This window comes from Podarcis gaigeae (assembly GCF_964106915.1).
Source record: "Podarcis gaigeae genome assembly, chromosome: 1".
Taxonomy (NCBI): Eukaryota; Metazoa; Chordata; class Lepidosauria; order Squamata; family Lacertidae; genus Podarcis; species Podarcis gaigeae.
The window spans coordinates 47,922,774-47,938,161 of record NC_139678.1 but is presented as its reverse complement, the minus strand read 5'-3'; the positions used below and the strand labels follow the sequence as shown (position 1 = coordinate 47,938,161).

The following is a 15,388-nucleotide window of genomic DNA, read 5'->3' as shown; positions in this document are numbered from 1 at the left end:
CCTCTCCTTTAAAGTCAAGGTTGGGTTATTAGGTTATTATTCTGTTTAACTGGTTTGCTTTCCAACCTGGGCTAACTAAGTAGAAATATTCTTCTTGTCAACCCGTAAGTTAATGTAACAGCCTTGTGGGCAATGTATTCTCATATAATTTGACACCCAGAGGACTTGTGAGAACACAAAATTAGCTACTTTAACCTGGTGAGTTGCCTTCCTTTTTAGAACTAGTTTACTGTAACAATTTTAAATATAAAAGGACACAAGAATGTATTCTTGATCCTAATGAGAAAATAGGTGCAAAGGACAGCTGATAGGGTGGCTGAGTGCATTGTTTTCTGAGTCAGGCTTGCTGTTTACCTTTGCAAAGATTACGAAGCACATTTTAAAGCCAACTTATAAAGGCGACTGCCATGGAAGTAGCTGAAATGTTTCCCAAATAGGGGACATATACTATTGTCCACTGAGATGCCATGTTTGGAAACACTGGGCATTGTGAGCAAGTTCTTCAAACAAGGGTCATGTAGCAACCTGACTTCCTTTGGTTATGAAACCAGAAAAATCTCAATGGTTGCAAAATTAGCAGTTAGTTGCAGGAGGTTTCAGGAAATGTTCGATTCTGCCAACTTTACAACAGAAAACTCTAACCTGCCTGCAACATGCCACAATTAAATGAGCCCAAGTTTCATTAAGTATCAATAAGAAACAGTGGTTAGCCTATAAAAGCTGTGCCAGGGCTACTACAGAAAGTTATTTTTACTGGGGAATGAAAGGTCAAGGTTGGAAGTTCTATTCAAGCAATTCAACAGGAACTTCCAAAAAAAATTGTATTAAAAGAAAAAAAGCACACTAACCCTGTAATTCAAACCTCATGTGGAAAGTGCAAAGCCTATATGGAAATGTATTTAATGTAGATGTATGTTTATCATATTTTGAATATGTTTATGAATTTTTATTATCATATTTTATTCTTGAAAATTGCACCGGGACTTGTTGTGGGAAGTGATTTGTAGATTCAAGAAACATAACCTAACCTCTTTCTTTTAAATGAATTGATGCTATGATGAGCTTTTTTAAAGTTTTAAAATGGAAAACCTGCCTGCAAGACACACACACTTATGCCAACACCACACATGAGCAGAAGAGCTGAACAGTCCTTTTCAGGTTGGTGAGGTCCCAAGGCTGGTTTTTGAGAGAAGGCAAAACATAGGAAGCTGCCTAATACCGAACTGACTAACAGTACAGCACATCTATTTCCGTAGTCTCTACACTAACTGGCAAGGTTTCAGAAAGGTGAACTCTACCTGGAGGTGCCCCAAATTGAACCCAGGATCTTCTGCAAGCAAAGCACTGAGCTATGGCCCTTCCTACACACCAGATATTAATCCTGTTCACAATTCTCCTCTGTCTGGGTCAAGGCTTATTTATTTATCTATTGACTTAAATGCTCAGGCAGCTTCTCTCTGTATATCTCCGTAGACAACAGAGACTCAATGGAAGGTGAGGAAATCTCATGTGCATGCTGGAATACCACCAAGAGGAGATACATTAAAATTCAGGGTCCAATCTACATGGAAGTTTTGGTGTGAAAAGAGATGTGCTGTCACAGGCACTGGTGACTTTAGCCCATTTTTCTCCCTGTGGTTATGAGGCCAGCCCCCTTACCAGAAGCCACAGTTTCTAGCCTATGAGAAACATACTTGCTTTGTCACACTTCCTACATGAAAGTACCAAACTGCAAGCCACAGCACAGCCAAACTCCAATCACATTTCTTTTGCTTTTCAAACTTTATGAAATCACACCAACCACTAATGTATCGCCCTTGGATCCCTCCCTAAATCAATATTTCCCCATACTCCTCCTTTCCTACCTTCTCCAGCTTGCTGATGCTATTCCTCCCCCACTGCTCATCGTCTGTCGTTCCCAAGAGCACATGCAGAATTATTCCTTTCCCCTCCAGTATCTTATGTCCTGCAGTTTGAGAAACATGTGGCTACCCTGCAGCCCTCCATATGTTGCTGGACTACAACTCCAATCATCCACCACCATTACCCATACTGGCTGGAGCTGATGGGTGTCAGAATTCAGCAATATGGAGGGCAGAAGGTTCCTCATGCTTAGTTTACAGAGAAATGCCAAGTGGTGTTGCAGATCTGCTACTCCAAGTGCTGCTTTGGTCCATAGGACAACATTAATAATGAGACTTTGAGCCAAATCCCAGCTTGCCTGCAGATTCACTAGATAGCTCCTATACAAGGGAAGAGTGACTTACAGGGATACTAGAGCATGTTAAGGAAATGTTGTTACACACCCTGAATGTTCACAGATTTGTAAAGTTGGAAGGGACCCATGAGGGTCATCCAGCTAGTGCAAAGAAGGGATGTAAGAACTTCCTAATGTTAGTTTTCCAGAGTAACTGGAAAATATTTGGAATACAAAATAATTGAAGTTTAGGTTCATTTAAAATAAGGACTAATTTGTCAGACATTCTCCTTGCACTCCCAAATCAGGGGATGGCCTACAAGGAATGCCCATACGACCCATTCATCTGCAAGATTGCGTAAGTTACATTAATTGCCAGTTGGCTCCTTGACAAAGTTCAGGGTGCTGCTGGTTTTTAAACTATAAAACCAAACAGTGTGATCCTATGCATTTCTGTTCAAAAGTAAGTCCCAGAGTTCAACTTAATTCCCTAACAAGTGCCTTTAGGATTGGAGTTCTACAAAGCTTGAGCTCACTATGCCTTAGGGACTATGTTATATTTCTGGACTAAAACTCCCACCATACTTAGCCACAGGACATACCAGCTGGGACTGGTGAGAGGGAGTCCCAACAATATCTGAGGAGCCACAGGTTCCTGTCTCCTGCCTTACAGCAGACTGTTCACAATGTGAGCCAATCTCGTTAAGAGTGACAGATTCAGCTCTGCTTGGATTTTCCCCATGGTTAAAAGGTTAGAATAACAGGGGCGCAGAACAGGGTCTGATCATTGCCCCCCAGCACTTTGGAATTAACTACCAATACTATGAAGCCTTTTAAAGTTCTTCCAGTTGTAACGTTAAGATGAATACACTAGAAACTTATCTTCTACCCAGTTTCAACAGTATTTTATATTTTGTCTTGAAATTATGAGCTTTAACGATACTTGATTTTTATGAAGGATTTTAAAATTTTGTTTACTGTCTTTATATGCTGATTTCATGTAAATTCTGCTTGGCATGTAGACATTAACTGCAAAAAAAAGAAGAGATAAAATAATTTGTCTATGAGAAATGAGGGACAAATCTCTTTGTTCTACTATATACAGAATTTCTCCCTTTGCTGCACAAAGTTTACTAATTAAAACGTCATGTTGTTCTAAGAAAAAAAGGGGGTGAGACTGAAGAATCATCTGCCCATAACTCTTCTGTGGTAATTTAAATCTCTCAGTAGCAACTTCTGCTGCATCCCATGGGCCAGCGATTTAACATTCCCACCTCATGGACTGAGAATTAAATTACCACTCCTCTCCCTCTTGTTGTCATGCCAAGGTCATCTGCCCTGCACCCCATTCTTCAACGAGCACCCTTGTTTTCCGGGTTTGTTTCTCTTGTCTTTATTTTCTCTACAAAGCCTTGTCAAGCCAGGATGCATATCTCTGACGGGAGTTCTTTAATTAACTTAGCCTCCATTGAAGGCACATCATCTTAAAGTATCTATACATCGTTTCATAAACTAGGCAAGGGGAACGACAACAGGGTATTCTCCAATTAGTCAGTCCCTTGGATTGATACATTCCCACCTTTATTCAGAGCTCCTTGGGAGGGGAGTCACTTGTTGCTGTTTTTAAAAATATGCTTCTTTTACCCACCAGACTTCCATCAAAGTCCTTTTAATGTGGCAAAATACATACAAAGCTCCAGCCAGACACGCAGAAGCCATTCCCTCTGCTGACCTCTTCTGTGTGTCACATAGCTAGGAGGCAACTTTGCCAAATGCTTCTCCTCCTCTTCATCGGGCTTTGCCGTCTGACAAATGACTAAAGGGAAATGTTTAAGGGCTTAGGATTCCAGAGTGAGCTAATACAGGATGCCTTTGGTTATGGGGGGGGGGGGCAGAGAGAGAGAATGAAGAAGCTAGAACGCCTCCTAACCTCCCTCCCCCGCCTCCCTAAATTTAAAAATGGGATGAATGTTACCATTTTTGGACATGACTTTTGCACAAGCCCAGCCCTAAACCGCACCATTCAAAACTTGAAGTGAGCCACCATCCCGCTAGCGAAGGGCAGAGAGCGAGGGAGAGCGTGGCTCTGCGCGCAGGCGGGTCACGAACACCAACCAACCCAACCCATCGGCCTGACATAGCCCCCGCTTAGGACAACCTGGACCCCCACTTCCCCACTCCGGATTCTCGCCCTACAAGAAAGAACTGCAGGCCGCCGGCACGAGGCCGCTGGCCAAAGATTTCCCCCCGGGTTGCTCGACCTTCCCAAAGACACCTTTAGATTTCTGGCGGCTGGAAGTGGGGAGGGGACAACCCCTCCTTTAAAGCAACTTTCCTTGGCGGGTAACAGCTTCGAGAGAGGAAGTGTTGCCGTTCCTAATGACACTGTGTGGCAGGGAACACGCGCTACCTACGCGCCGCCCTCCCCTCGGGGCGAAGGAGAGGGAGCCCCGCTGCTTCCACCTAGCAAGGCGGCGGCAGCAGCAACAAAGCGCGCAAACTGCCCAGCCACTTACTTCCCTGCTAGAAGAGCCCCTCCGGGAAGGTGGCGTTGCGAAACGCCGGAGAGGCCAGCCGAGCCAGCCTGTCTCCCGCCCGCAGGCGAGGAAAACATCTGTTGCTGGAGGAGGAGGAGGTGGAGGAAGGAAGGAAGGCAACTTCGGCGCCGAGGCATTGAGCAACGCAAACGGCTCCGTCCCTTTACCTTCCGCCACACTTTCCGCGGCCGACCGCCTTATTTCAGCAGCGTCTCCCCCTCACCCCGACCCACCTCCCCCTTCTGCACGTCACCTCCGCTGCCTTTCGCTAGCAACCTCATGCTTGCCTCTGACGGTGTTTCTTTTTAAATAAAAAAAGCTTTTTATTTTAGAAAAGAAGGCTACATGCGGACAAAGCATGATCTGGCAAAGCTGGTCTATTCCGAACGAAATAGATCCCTAGCCAAGCCTATGGAACAACTTTAACCCCTGCCCTACTGCGCGTGTGTTTTAAAGGGAGTTCTTGGTTATTATGAGCCCTCTCCAATTATTGCGCCCTGGGAGCGAGACGCCACCGTCCACACAAGACATTATTTCCGTGTCAGATTGGCCACGGTGGGGACGGCGGAGGAGGATGCGAGCGAGCGTGCGTGAGGGAGGGAAGCGGGAAGATCTCCCTTGGAGACAAATCCTTAGCCACGCTGGGCTGAGCGTCGCGCCCACCCCATCCCCGCCGCCCGCCCTGACACTAGAAGACGGAGAGGAACGGAACGGCGCTGAAATTATTCCACGAGGTTCCCGAGGAGAGGGCGGCGGAGGCGCAGGAGACGGGCGCAGCAGAAGCGCCTGGTATCCTGGGCTCAGCAGCTGCTCCGGATCTACACAGCGTGGGCAAAAATCAGGGGGCAAATGGAAACCGCGGCTGCACAGCCGCATGTGCGGATTGGCGGCGCCCACAATCTCCTCGGCGGCGCCCCACGGGATGCCGATCCCACACGCTCCCTCCACGCTCCCAGATTCCGCCGCCGCCTCCTCGGTCTCATCTAGACTGATGGGGCTTCTGCTCCCCTCCCCACCGCCCACCGCCGGAGGCAGGCGAGATCCAGGTTTACCTTCCTCTGTTGCTTTTCCCAAGCCGGATCCAAAAGTAGATCCCTGTCCCAGTCGTCCTCGGGCTGCATGTAGTCGTTGGTTTGCTGAGAGTCATAATGATCCATTCCTGCGAGAGGCTGCCGGGGGTCCTTCGGTGCTGCTTCGCCTCGTCGGGGCTGCTGGGCTCGACAGCTCCCTGCTGCTGCTGCTGCTGCTGCTGCTGCTGCTGCTGCTGCTGAAGGCGCAGCTCCACTTGCAGCGAGAGCCGAGAGAATAAGGCAGCTCCCCCTGCCAGATCGCAACCTAATCTTCGCACACACCGAAAGGGGTGGAGGGTGGGGGACAAAGCGGCCCTGCCTCCCGATTGACCTTATTGGTTCAGCGGAGTTGCCCAAAGTTCATTTTCGAGGGCCACCCTAACCCCGATTGAGTCTCTCCGGTGTCAATCGCAACTTCCAGCGGCTCTTATAGGTCGGTTTAAGAGCGCTTTCCTCTCCCCCTCCCGGCTCCAGTTTCCTTCCCTCTGCACATGTGACGTCTGAATTTCATCTGCTCCGTGGGAGCGGCGTGGTGACGTCTCCCTTGAGTTCGGGGGAGATTTTACAGTTCTAGTCCCAGAAGCTGCTGAGAGGACAAATATGCGGCTTTAACCTACTGGTGCCCGTGGTCATGTGTTGCAAAGCAATGCAAGGAATGTGAGGGGACTCGATAGGATTCAGCGCCTCCTTCCTCGTACGTGGAGCATAGAGTCAGTCACCGTTACGAGAAGTTCGGTGTCTATGAGAAGCTCCTGCAGCAGAAGACACTGGGAAACAAAGCTGAAATGAAGTGGGGTTTGTTCCCACCTTTGCTTTAAGTGCTCTCTCCCCACCCTCTCATAATTTTATTAAGAGGAGATTTGCGTCTGGTTGCCTACAAACACTTCACACCTACAGCTCTTAAAAAATAAAAACAAAGGCTTGTGATTTGTTTTGATTTTTGAGGGGAAGGAACCCAGCATATTCAGTAGACTGCCAAATTTGAACGGAATCTAGTAGCAAAATTTCGAAAGCAACATTTGAATTTACTAAATGCTTACCCACTAAAAGTGATCTCTGCAAGGACAGAATTTCTGAAGGGCATTTCATCCTTTTCAAAATACTGTTATTTTAGAATAGCAACATATTAAAAGGGTTTGTGAGAAATACTTTGTGAGAGTTTCCAAATCAAAAGGCAAGACACTTTGAATATTGTTGGATCAAGACTAGGCCAGGGATGAGGAACCGACAGCCATGCAGATATTACCAGGACTCCCAGCTCCTCCCCCCCCCCACCATGGGCATAGCAGGGGGGGACGAGGACGGATGAACAGGGGTGCAGCTGCCCTCCTAGATCAAGCAAAACAATAGAAATACTTAACTAACTCACCAATCACAGCAGTTCTGCCCCTCCCCTAACAAAAGTCCTGCCCTCCCCCCAAAAAATCCTGGCTATGCCCATGCATCCGACCACAACTCCGGGTGATGGAAGCTGCAGTAACTTTTTGAGTTGTGGTCCTGTGGGAATTGTGAGCCCATAGGCTCCCTATCCATGCCCTGGAACCAATTTAGATGACTCTGGAAGCTCACAAACAAGGCATGAGGAGGATTGCTAGAGGCTTCCTTCGTCGTATGTTCCCAAACATCTGGATCTGTGAAATCTGCTGCACCCAACCCTGAAGGTTCTTACTCATTCTCATGCCTTGTGGCAGTAGAAAGACATATCAGGCATGAATTTGTCTAGTTCCTTTTAAAAAGCCATCTAGGTGCCATCGTGACATGGTGTGGCAGCCAATTTTGTATGTACGTCCTTGAGTTTGTTCTCCTGAATCCACTGCTAAACAACTGCACTGTGTGACCCCAAGTTAGTTCTAGTCTATGAGGGGGTGGAGTGTTGCTTTCTACACCAACCATGCCTAGTCATATTTTGATTTTATGCAATGCTATGGCTTATTATCAATTATTGCAAGTAATGAATTCCCTATAGGAAATTGCATTATTTATTTTTTGCTGCTGTTTAACTTGACAAACTGTAGAAGCTTAAAAAGATGGATTGTATCCAACGAGGTTTTACTCAGAGTAGGATTACTGAAATCAGTGGACCAAAGTCATGTCTTTTAATTTCAGTTTGTCTACTCTGAGTATGACTAACACTGGGTACATTAATTTAACCAAATTTTTATAACCAGGAGAACTTATCACATAGAAAATTATAGAGTTTCATGTTTTGTTCATATCTACTTTCCACAACTAAGTCTGTGAAATACAAGTCAATTGATCCTCTGTACCTACTCTCAGGAAGACTGCACTTCAACTTCTGCAGATGTACTTCAGATTTTATAATTTACTTATTAGTACATATATATATCCTACCCTACATATATATATCCTACATATACATATCAAACGCATCCATTCTTAAGGAAATCAGCCCTGAGTGCTCACTGGAGGGACAGATTGTGAAGCTGAGGCTCCAATACTTTGGCCACCTCATGAGAAGAGAAGACTCCCTGGAAAAGACCCTGATGTTGGGAAAGACTGAGGGCACAAGAAGAAGGGGACGGCAGAGGACGAGATGGTTGGACAGTGTTCTCGAAGCTACAAACATGAGTCTGACCAAACTGCGGGAGGCAGTGGAAGACAGGAGTGCCTGGCGTGCTCTGGTCCATGGGGTCACGAAGAGTCGGACATGACTAAACGACTAAACAACATATCCTACCCTTCCTTAAAGGAGCTGAGAGATCACAACTGGTTCTCGGCCTACTGCCTTCACCCACACAACAGCCTTGTGAGGTATGTCAGATTCAGATTTAATGACACATCCAAAGTTACTCAGTGAACTTCATAGCAATTCGAACCTGAGTCTCCCGTCTCTTAAACAAGGTCATCCTTCAGCACTGGCGGAGGAAGAGGAGTGCGGGGGGGAGTGCACTGCCCCTGGCAGTGCAATCCCGGTGGGGTGCCATCGCGGCCCCCCTCGCCTGTGCTGGGCACCATGCCCCCAAAGGCAGCACGCCATGCCCCCAGGACGCACACCAGCTCCACTCCCACCTGCTCTCTGCCCCCCCCCCCCGTGCCAGAGCATGAAGCTCCGCCACTGCCTTCCAGAAAGACAAATGTGAACTTGGAGGATAAATACTTGTCCCTTCCACGATTGCATAAGTCATAAATTGAAACTACATTTCCAGGAAGTAATCCAGCTGCACTATACAGCTGGCTCACCTATCTCTATGTGCTAATATTTCAGCAAAACCATGCAGAGGTGTCTGTGAGATCTCACCAGAACCTGGAAGTTGTGTGACCCCAGTAAGCAACATTTTGGTGGGGGGCAACAAAGTGGGCAGGCAGCACATGCACGGGGCAGCACCACCTTCCTGTTTTGCCTCAGGCTGTGAAATAGGATGGACTGCCCTTCTGTGTGTGTGTTTGTGTCCCCTCCCTTCCAATGTAGCAGCTGCATGTATAGCAGAGTAGGAAGTTTCCTTGCCTCCTATTTTGTCTTGGTGGGTTGCAGGCCGCTTCCCTCTGGCAACACCACTGGGGGAGTGCATAATTCTGCAAGAGAACTCTGCATTCCTTTAAACTAGATTTGGCAGTGCAGCGCAGTAGACATTCCTGGGGTCACAACTGCTTGAGGTGAAAACTAAAATAAGATGGCAGCCTTGGTGCTCCTAGTCAAACGGGGGCTAACATGAGAGAGAAAAGGAGTGGGAGTGAAGCTGGGGTTTGTGCTTGAGAGACTCTGCGATGCGTTTTCCACACTGATCGTCTGGAAACACTGCTTCTTAACTTCCCACCCTTACTTTGGATACCAAAGGGGAGGGCAGATTTATGTTCCATAAACAGGGAATTCAGTCCCTCGGCACAACTGTCTTGTTAGAACTTGCAGGAAGGAGATTAACAAAGTGCTACGGTGAAGCTTAACAATGAGTCTGAAAGCAACAGTGTCACATTGTTGTTCTTTCTGCACTGGCTATTTGTTGCCTTTGTGGAACATACCTTGAATCGCTCTGTATGCAATTCTCCCGCCCCCTGCAGTAGTTCTATTCTTTTCTACACTATCCTGTACTGGTATATTATAGTAGCTTAGGCAAAAGCGTAAAGCCACTGACCTATGAAGAGTAGAGCCTTGATGGATCAGGCCAAAAGCCCACCTAGTGCAAAATCCTAGTGCAACACCCATGCCCATGAGAAACCCACAAACAAGGACCTGAGCACAACAGCGCACTCCCCACTGTGATTCTCTGGGTCTTGCTGAATGACAGCTTTCATAATCACTGACCACTGGCCAGGCTATCTGGGGCTGCTGGGAGTCCAACCACATTTGGAGGGCCATAGGTTCTCAGGCCCTGATCTAGAAGCAAGTGGAGGCCCAGGAGCAATGTTCATGTTATAGATTCATACTGATAGGTTCATACTTCTCTGCACATTGTATGTATTTTTAAACTGTGTCAATGGTGACCTCAAGCATTTATTTCCTAAGGCTGTTGGGGGGTGTGACTACGAGTGAGTGTGGATACGGTAATTCATGTATTATGAAATAGAAGCATATTTGAACATGAATATGAGCTTGCACTTATTTCAATTAAATTTGATTTTAGTAAGCATGCCTGAGAGCAGGAGCTTAGACTAATTGCACTACTTATAATGGAAAATTAAGTAAAACTGAATTATAATGGCTTATGGATGCAGGTTCCCTAACTAGGTAAGGTAAGGTAAAAGACTCCTGGACAATTAAGTCCAGTTGAAGTCAAGTGTGGGGTGCGGCGCTTATCTCTGCTTTCAGGCTGAGGGAGCCAGTGTTTGTCTGCAGACAGCTTTTCTGGGTCATATGGCCAGCATGAAAATTCTGAAAGTATCGATTATATGCATCTGCTACAAAAATGATACAAATCGATTGAAGTGTTGGACAGTATATTTATTTTCGTGTTTTATCATGCATCCATCTCAGGAACAGAGTAATTTTCCTGAATGTTACATGGTGTGTCCTGTTCTTGATGTTGAGTGGCAACCTCCACTTTGTGGTCTTAGCTTCATATTTCACTACCATAAATTCTTTAAATGCTGAATCAAGTCCCAGGAACTGTGCATCAGCAGCTGCTAGATGTACATGTAACCAAGAAGGACATTCAGGCAGCAGGTAGATGGCCACTGACAGCTGACAAGAGAGGCATATGGCTGGAACCAATCCAACAAGAGTAAAATCCCCACCCCACCCCAAATTAATTTGTACACAGCAGGTATTATCTCACCTGACAAAGTCTTCATTAGTTTCCACTAGTATCTTTTGGGGCTTTAAATAGCTCTGCTACGCATGAGATTACTATTGTTATAAAGGAAACACTAGAAAAGCTATAGAAGCACCCTAAGGTCACATAAACAGCAGGCCCAGTTTAGGATTTTGTGCAGGTGGCGCTGTGGGTTAAAGCCTCAGCGCCTAGGACTTGCCGATCGAAAGGTCGGCGGTTCGAATCCCTGCGGCGGGGTGCGCTCCCACTGCTCGGTTCCAGCGCCTGCCAACCTAGCAATTCGAAAGCACCTCCGGGTGCAAGTAGATAAATAGGGACCGCTTACCAGCGGGAAGGTAAACAGCGTTTCCGTGTGCGGCTCTGGCTCGCCAGAGCAGCGATGTCACGCTGGCCACGTGACCCGGAAGTGTCTCCGGACAGCGCTGGCCCCTGGCCTCTTGAGTGAGATGGGCGCACAACCCCAGAGTCTGGCAAGACTGGCCCGTACGGGCAGGGGTACCTTTACCTTTAACTTACCTCATTGTTACCTTCCTATGCAATGCTTTCTTCTCCATGTACAGTGGTACCTCGGGTTACATACACTTCAGGTTACATATGCTTCAGGTTACAGACTCTGCTAACCCAGAAATAGTACCTCAGGTTAAGAACTTTGCTTCAGGATGAGAACAGAAATTGTGCTCCAGCGGCGCGGCAGCAGTGGGCGGCCTCATTAGCTAAAGTTGTGCTTCAGGTTAAGAACAGTTTCAGGTTAATAATGGACCTCCAGAACGAATTAAGTAAATAACCAGAGGTACCACTATATTGAAGTAGTACAACACAACCATAGGCATGTGTGAGGAGTTTAGTAGTTACTTGGAGTTTGTACTAGTTGGCAAAAGTGTAATTTGTTCTGGATTAGGTAGGGAAGAATTTATATCTCTCTCTCTCTCTCTCTCTCTCTCTCTCTCTCTCTGGGGCAGGGGTCTGCAACCTTTAAGACAAAAAGAGCCACTTGGACCTGTTTCCGAAGGGGAAAAAACTGGGAGCCGCAAAACCATTGCAACATTTAAAACAAATATATCTCCGGAGCCGCGATCTGACAGCGGGCGGGAAGGTGACGTCGGGACGGTGCGATGTCACAGCCAGTACAGCGCCCGCCACAGTGGGGAGTGTCGGGGCGCACAATGCGCCTCCTCCCCTCGCTAGTATCCGCCCCGGAGCCACAGCAAAGGTGTAAAAGGGCCACATGCGGCTCCGGAGCCGCGGGTTGCAGACCCCTGCTCTGGGGGAACCATGCTAAATTGCATATAAAAAAGGAATATTTCACTAAGGAAGTACTTGTTAGATACAAAAACATACACATCTCAACTCCTGTAAGGCAATACATACTGTAGAGAAGACAGACTGTCTTGTTTTTAAACTTTGAGATGAAAAACATGGTATTTCTTCTGTTGAAACAGCCTCAGGAATTTTGCATTCAGCTGTGCTCATGGGGTCTCAGTCACCCTCAGTTGTTACAGAAAGGCATCAGAGATCAAGCAACTGCAGGCTGAGGCCATTTATCCTGATAAGATCGAAATTGCTACATACTGTATCAGGTGGCCCAGGGCATGAAATTCTGTATCTGCAGCCTGTCTCCTAGAGTGGCCAGTTCTTCTGCTCTCTGGCTACCAGATGATTCCAATTGCATAGAATGACGTCGACTATTACTGATATGGAATTTCTCTCTTCTGGGAGGAAAAAAAAAAGAGGAAGTAAATTACAGCTGCTGCACATAGAAAGCTGTAGGCTGGTAAAGTAATGGGAATATCTGTTCTCTTGATTTCCCTGGAGACGGTATTGGTTCTTGTGGGTTCTCCACCACTATCAGGTGTGTTTGCAGCAACTATATTTCTGCATTAGTGGCAGCAGTATAAGATATCAAGTAAAAAGTAACATACTATATCTCAATTTGATAATTTCTATCAGATTTCAAGGACTTATTTTGAAAACAAACCATATATTCAAACCACCTGTAAAAGCTAAGCAGAAAATGCTACCAATGCACTTCAGATATTACCAATGCACTTCATCATTTCAAGCTTGAAGGAAACTGACAAAAACTGTTATTACATGTGGGAACTGTTCCTTATTACTCTCAATGATGTGTTGAGTTTGGAGAGGAGTTACGGTAATAACAAACATCACGAGCCAATTCCAAAGGTGTTTAAAATAGTGTAAATTACCCTCAGCATTCCACAAAAAGCTCACGGTAAAATAACTTTTTTAAAAATGAAATGCTTTGTGAAAAGTGTGTTTTTGATATTTGAGGAAACAAGCAATTTTCTCCTGTGTTTGAACATTTGAGCTCAGGAGTCAGCAGAGACTTGAGAAAACTGAATTTAGATCCCCAACTCTGCTATGAACTCATTCACTTTTAATGACTAATAATAACATTTAGGGTACAAAGATTTTAATATAAATTATTTTTATTAATCCTTACAATGGTTCTCTAAATAAATCCTTATGATTGTCATTATATTGCATATGGGATTTGAAACGATCTGAGGAAAGGCAGGCAGCCTCCCATTTGCATGTGACTGGCACATGCACACCATTTTCGGCACTGCAAGGGGTGGGATGGGGCAGGTTGGGCCTATGCACATCCTGCTGATGCATGCAGTGTCTTGGAATGCAACCCCTGCGCAAATGCGGAGTTGCCTTTACATGCTTACCTATGGTTACCAGAACAGGTCAGTGTATTTCCCCGTTCACACCTCATCTTTTTAGTACAATACACCAGCTCTGGCTGGTTCTCTTTCAGCCTTAGTTTCCCTTCTGTAAAATGGAAATACCAGCAATTCAGCAGGCATGTGTGTCGTGAAGACTAGATAAGGACTGCAAAGTACTCTGCATGTTAATAGGGACACAGACAAAAGCCCCCTTCAGGAATGCAGTTGGCCCTGACATCTATGCATTGCTGTGGGCTGTCTGCACAAGGAAAACCACACCCAGGCAAGTACATCCATGGGCTGGGCCAGCAGAATGCCCAATGTAAGGGGCCAAGAGAGCAATGTCTTACCCATAGTGGCTAGTGACACAGGGCGCCAAGTTCTGGAGGGTGCCAGGGAGGAGGCGGAGGCTGGACACTGCACCTCCTGGCATCAGCTCGCTGCCGTCGCCCGCCTCTGCCATGCTGCGCCGAAGCAGCGCCGCGCCTGGAGCCTCTGTCTGCTGCCACAGTATGCTTAAGACGGCACTGCCCCCAGTAATTAGAGAAGGACCATAGCTCACTGGAGAGGATCTGCTTTGCATGCAAAAGGTCCCAAAGTCAATCCTGGCATTTCCAAGTAGGGCTGGCCTGGCCTGGCCGGGAAAGGGATCCAAGCTTTTTAGTGCTTTAAACCAGAGGTTTAAACCAGGTGGAGTTCCTCAGGCCCAGGGGCCAAATGTGGCCCTTCAAGAATCTCTGTCTAGTCCTCCAGGCTGTACCCTCTCCCCAGCCCACAACTCCCAGGGGCCACATATTAGTTATGAGCAAGGCCAGAGGGAAAAGTGGGTGTTCCAATAGTCTAGTTTCCAGCCTTTGGGTCCTCCATCCAGGCAAAGGAAGCATTATCAGACTTTAAGGGGACATGCCAACGAGGCAAAGACACTGAAGAGTGCACCAGAGGACTACTGAGAATGGCCATCATCCCTAGCTAGCAAGACAAGTGGGCAGGAATGATGGGAACTGTAGTCCGAAAACAGTTGGAGACCCAAATTTGGGAAACACTATATACCAAATTTGGTATATAGACCGCCCTGGCTGTACCAAGCAAAGCTCTTGGCAACCCCCTTAACCCTGACGATTTTATTAAAACCGCAGCCACACTACCAGAAGTAAACACTCAAGTCGCTCCTCAGCCTGGCTGCCAAGTTCTTTCAAGAGAGCTCCGTGGAGCTTGCCGGCCTTCCCCCTCCCCCCGCTTTTTATATGCTGGCCAGACTTTCATTTTGCCCCTTAAAACTCCCCGGACTCCACATACTTCCCGACGTGTCTGGCTGACTCACGCGCCTAGAGGAGAGCGGCGCGCGCACCAACCTGCTCTAGGCGCGTAAAAAAGAAACCAGAGCTGGGATGGGAGGGGCGGGGATCCTGGGAGGAGTCGATTTGCCCACCCCCCTCCTCCCTCAGGTGCATTTGCCCACGGCAAGCCCGGGGAACTGTGGCCTGTGAAGGCGGCCAGCTAGGCGAGCGGGAAGTTCTCCCAGAGACTAATCCAACCCGCCCGAAGCGAGCCTGGCAGCAGCTACCACCGCAAGAAGCCTCGGGGCATCTTTTCCAGCTCCGTGACGTCACTTTCCCACGTCCGCCCAAGCATGCGAGGATGCCCATATAAAGGCAGGCGGCCTTCC

The 15,388-nt window shown here is 47.1% G+C and overlaps 1 protein-coding gene across 7 annotated transcripts in view; it reads right to left on the bottom strand.

Annotated features, from left to right (window-relative positions):
• ACTN1 (actinin alpha 1) overlaps positions 1-6,079 on the bottom strand; it is a 96,558-nt gene extending 90,479 nt beyond the window's left edge. For 3 of the 7 annotated variants that reach the window (XM_083746643.1, XM_083746641.1, XM_083746640.1), the window contains exon 1: positions 5,787-6,006. In XM_083746643.1, coding sequence (XP_083602769.1) covers positions 5,787-5,891 — 105 coding nt within the window. In that variant the 5' untranslated portion in view covers positions 5,892-6,006. Of the gene's footprint in view, positions 1-5,786 lie in introns of all 7 variants that reach the window. The other 4 variants (XM_083746639.1, XR_014566142.1, XM_083746642.1 and 1 more) reach the window with 4 other exon arrangements.
• Between the last annotated feature and the right edge of the window lie 9,309 nt (positions 6,080-15,388).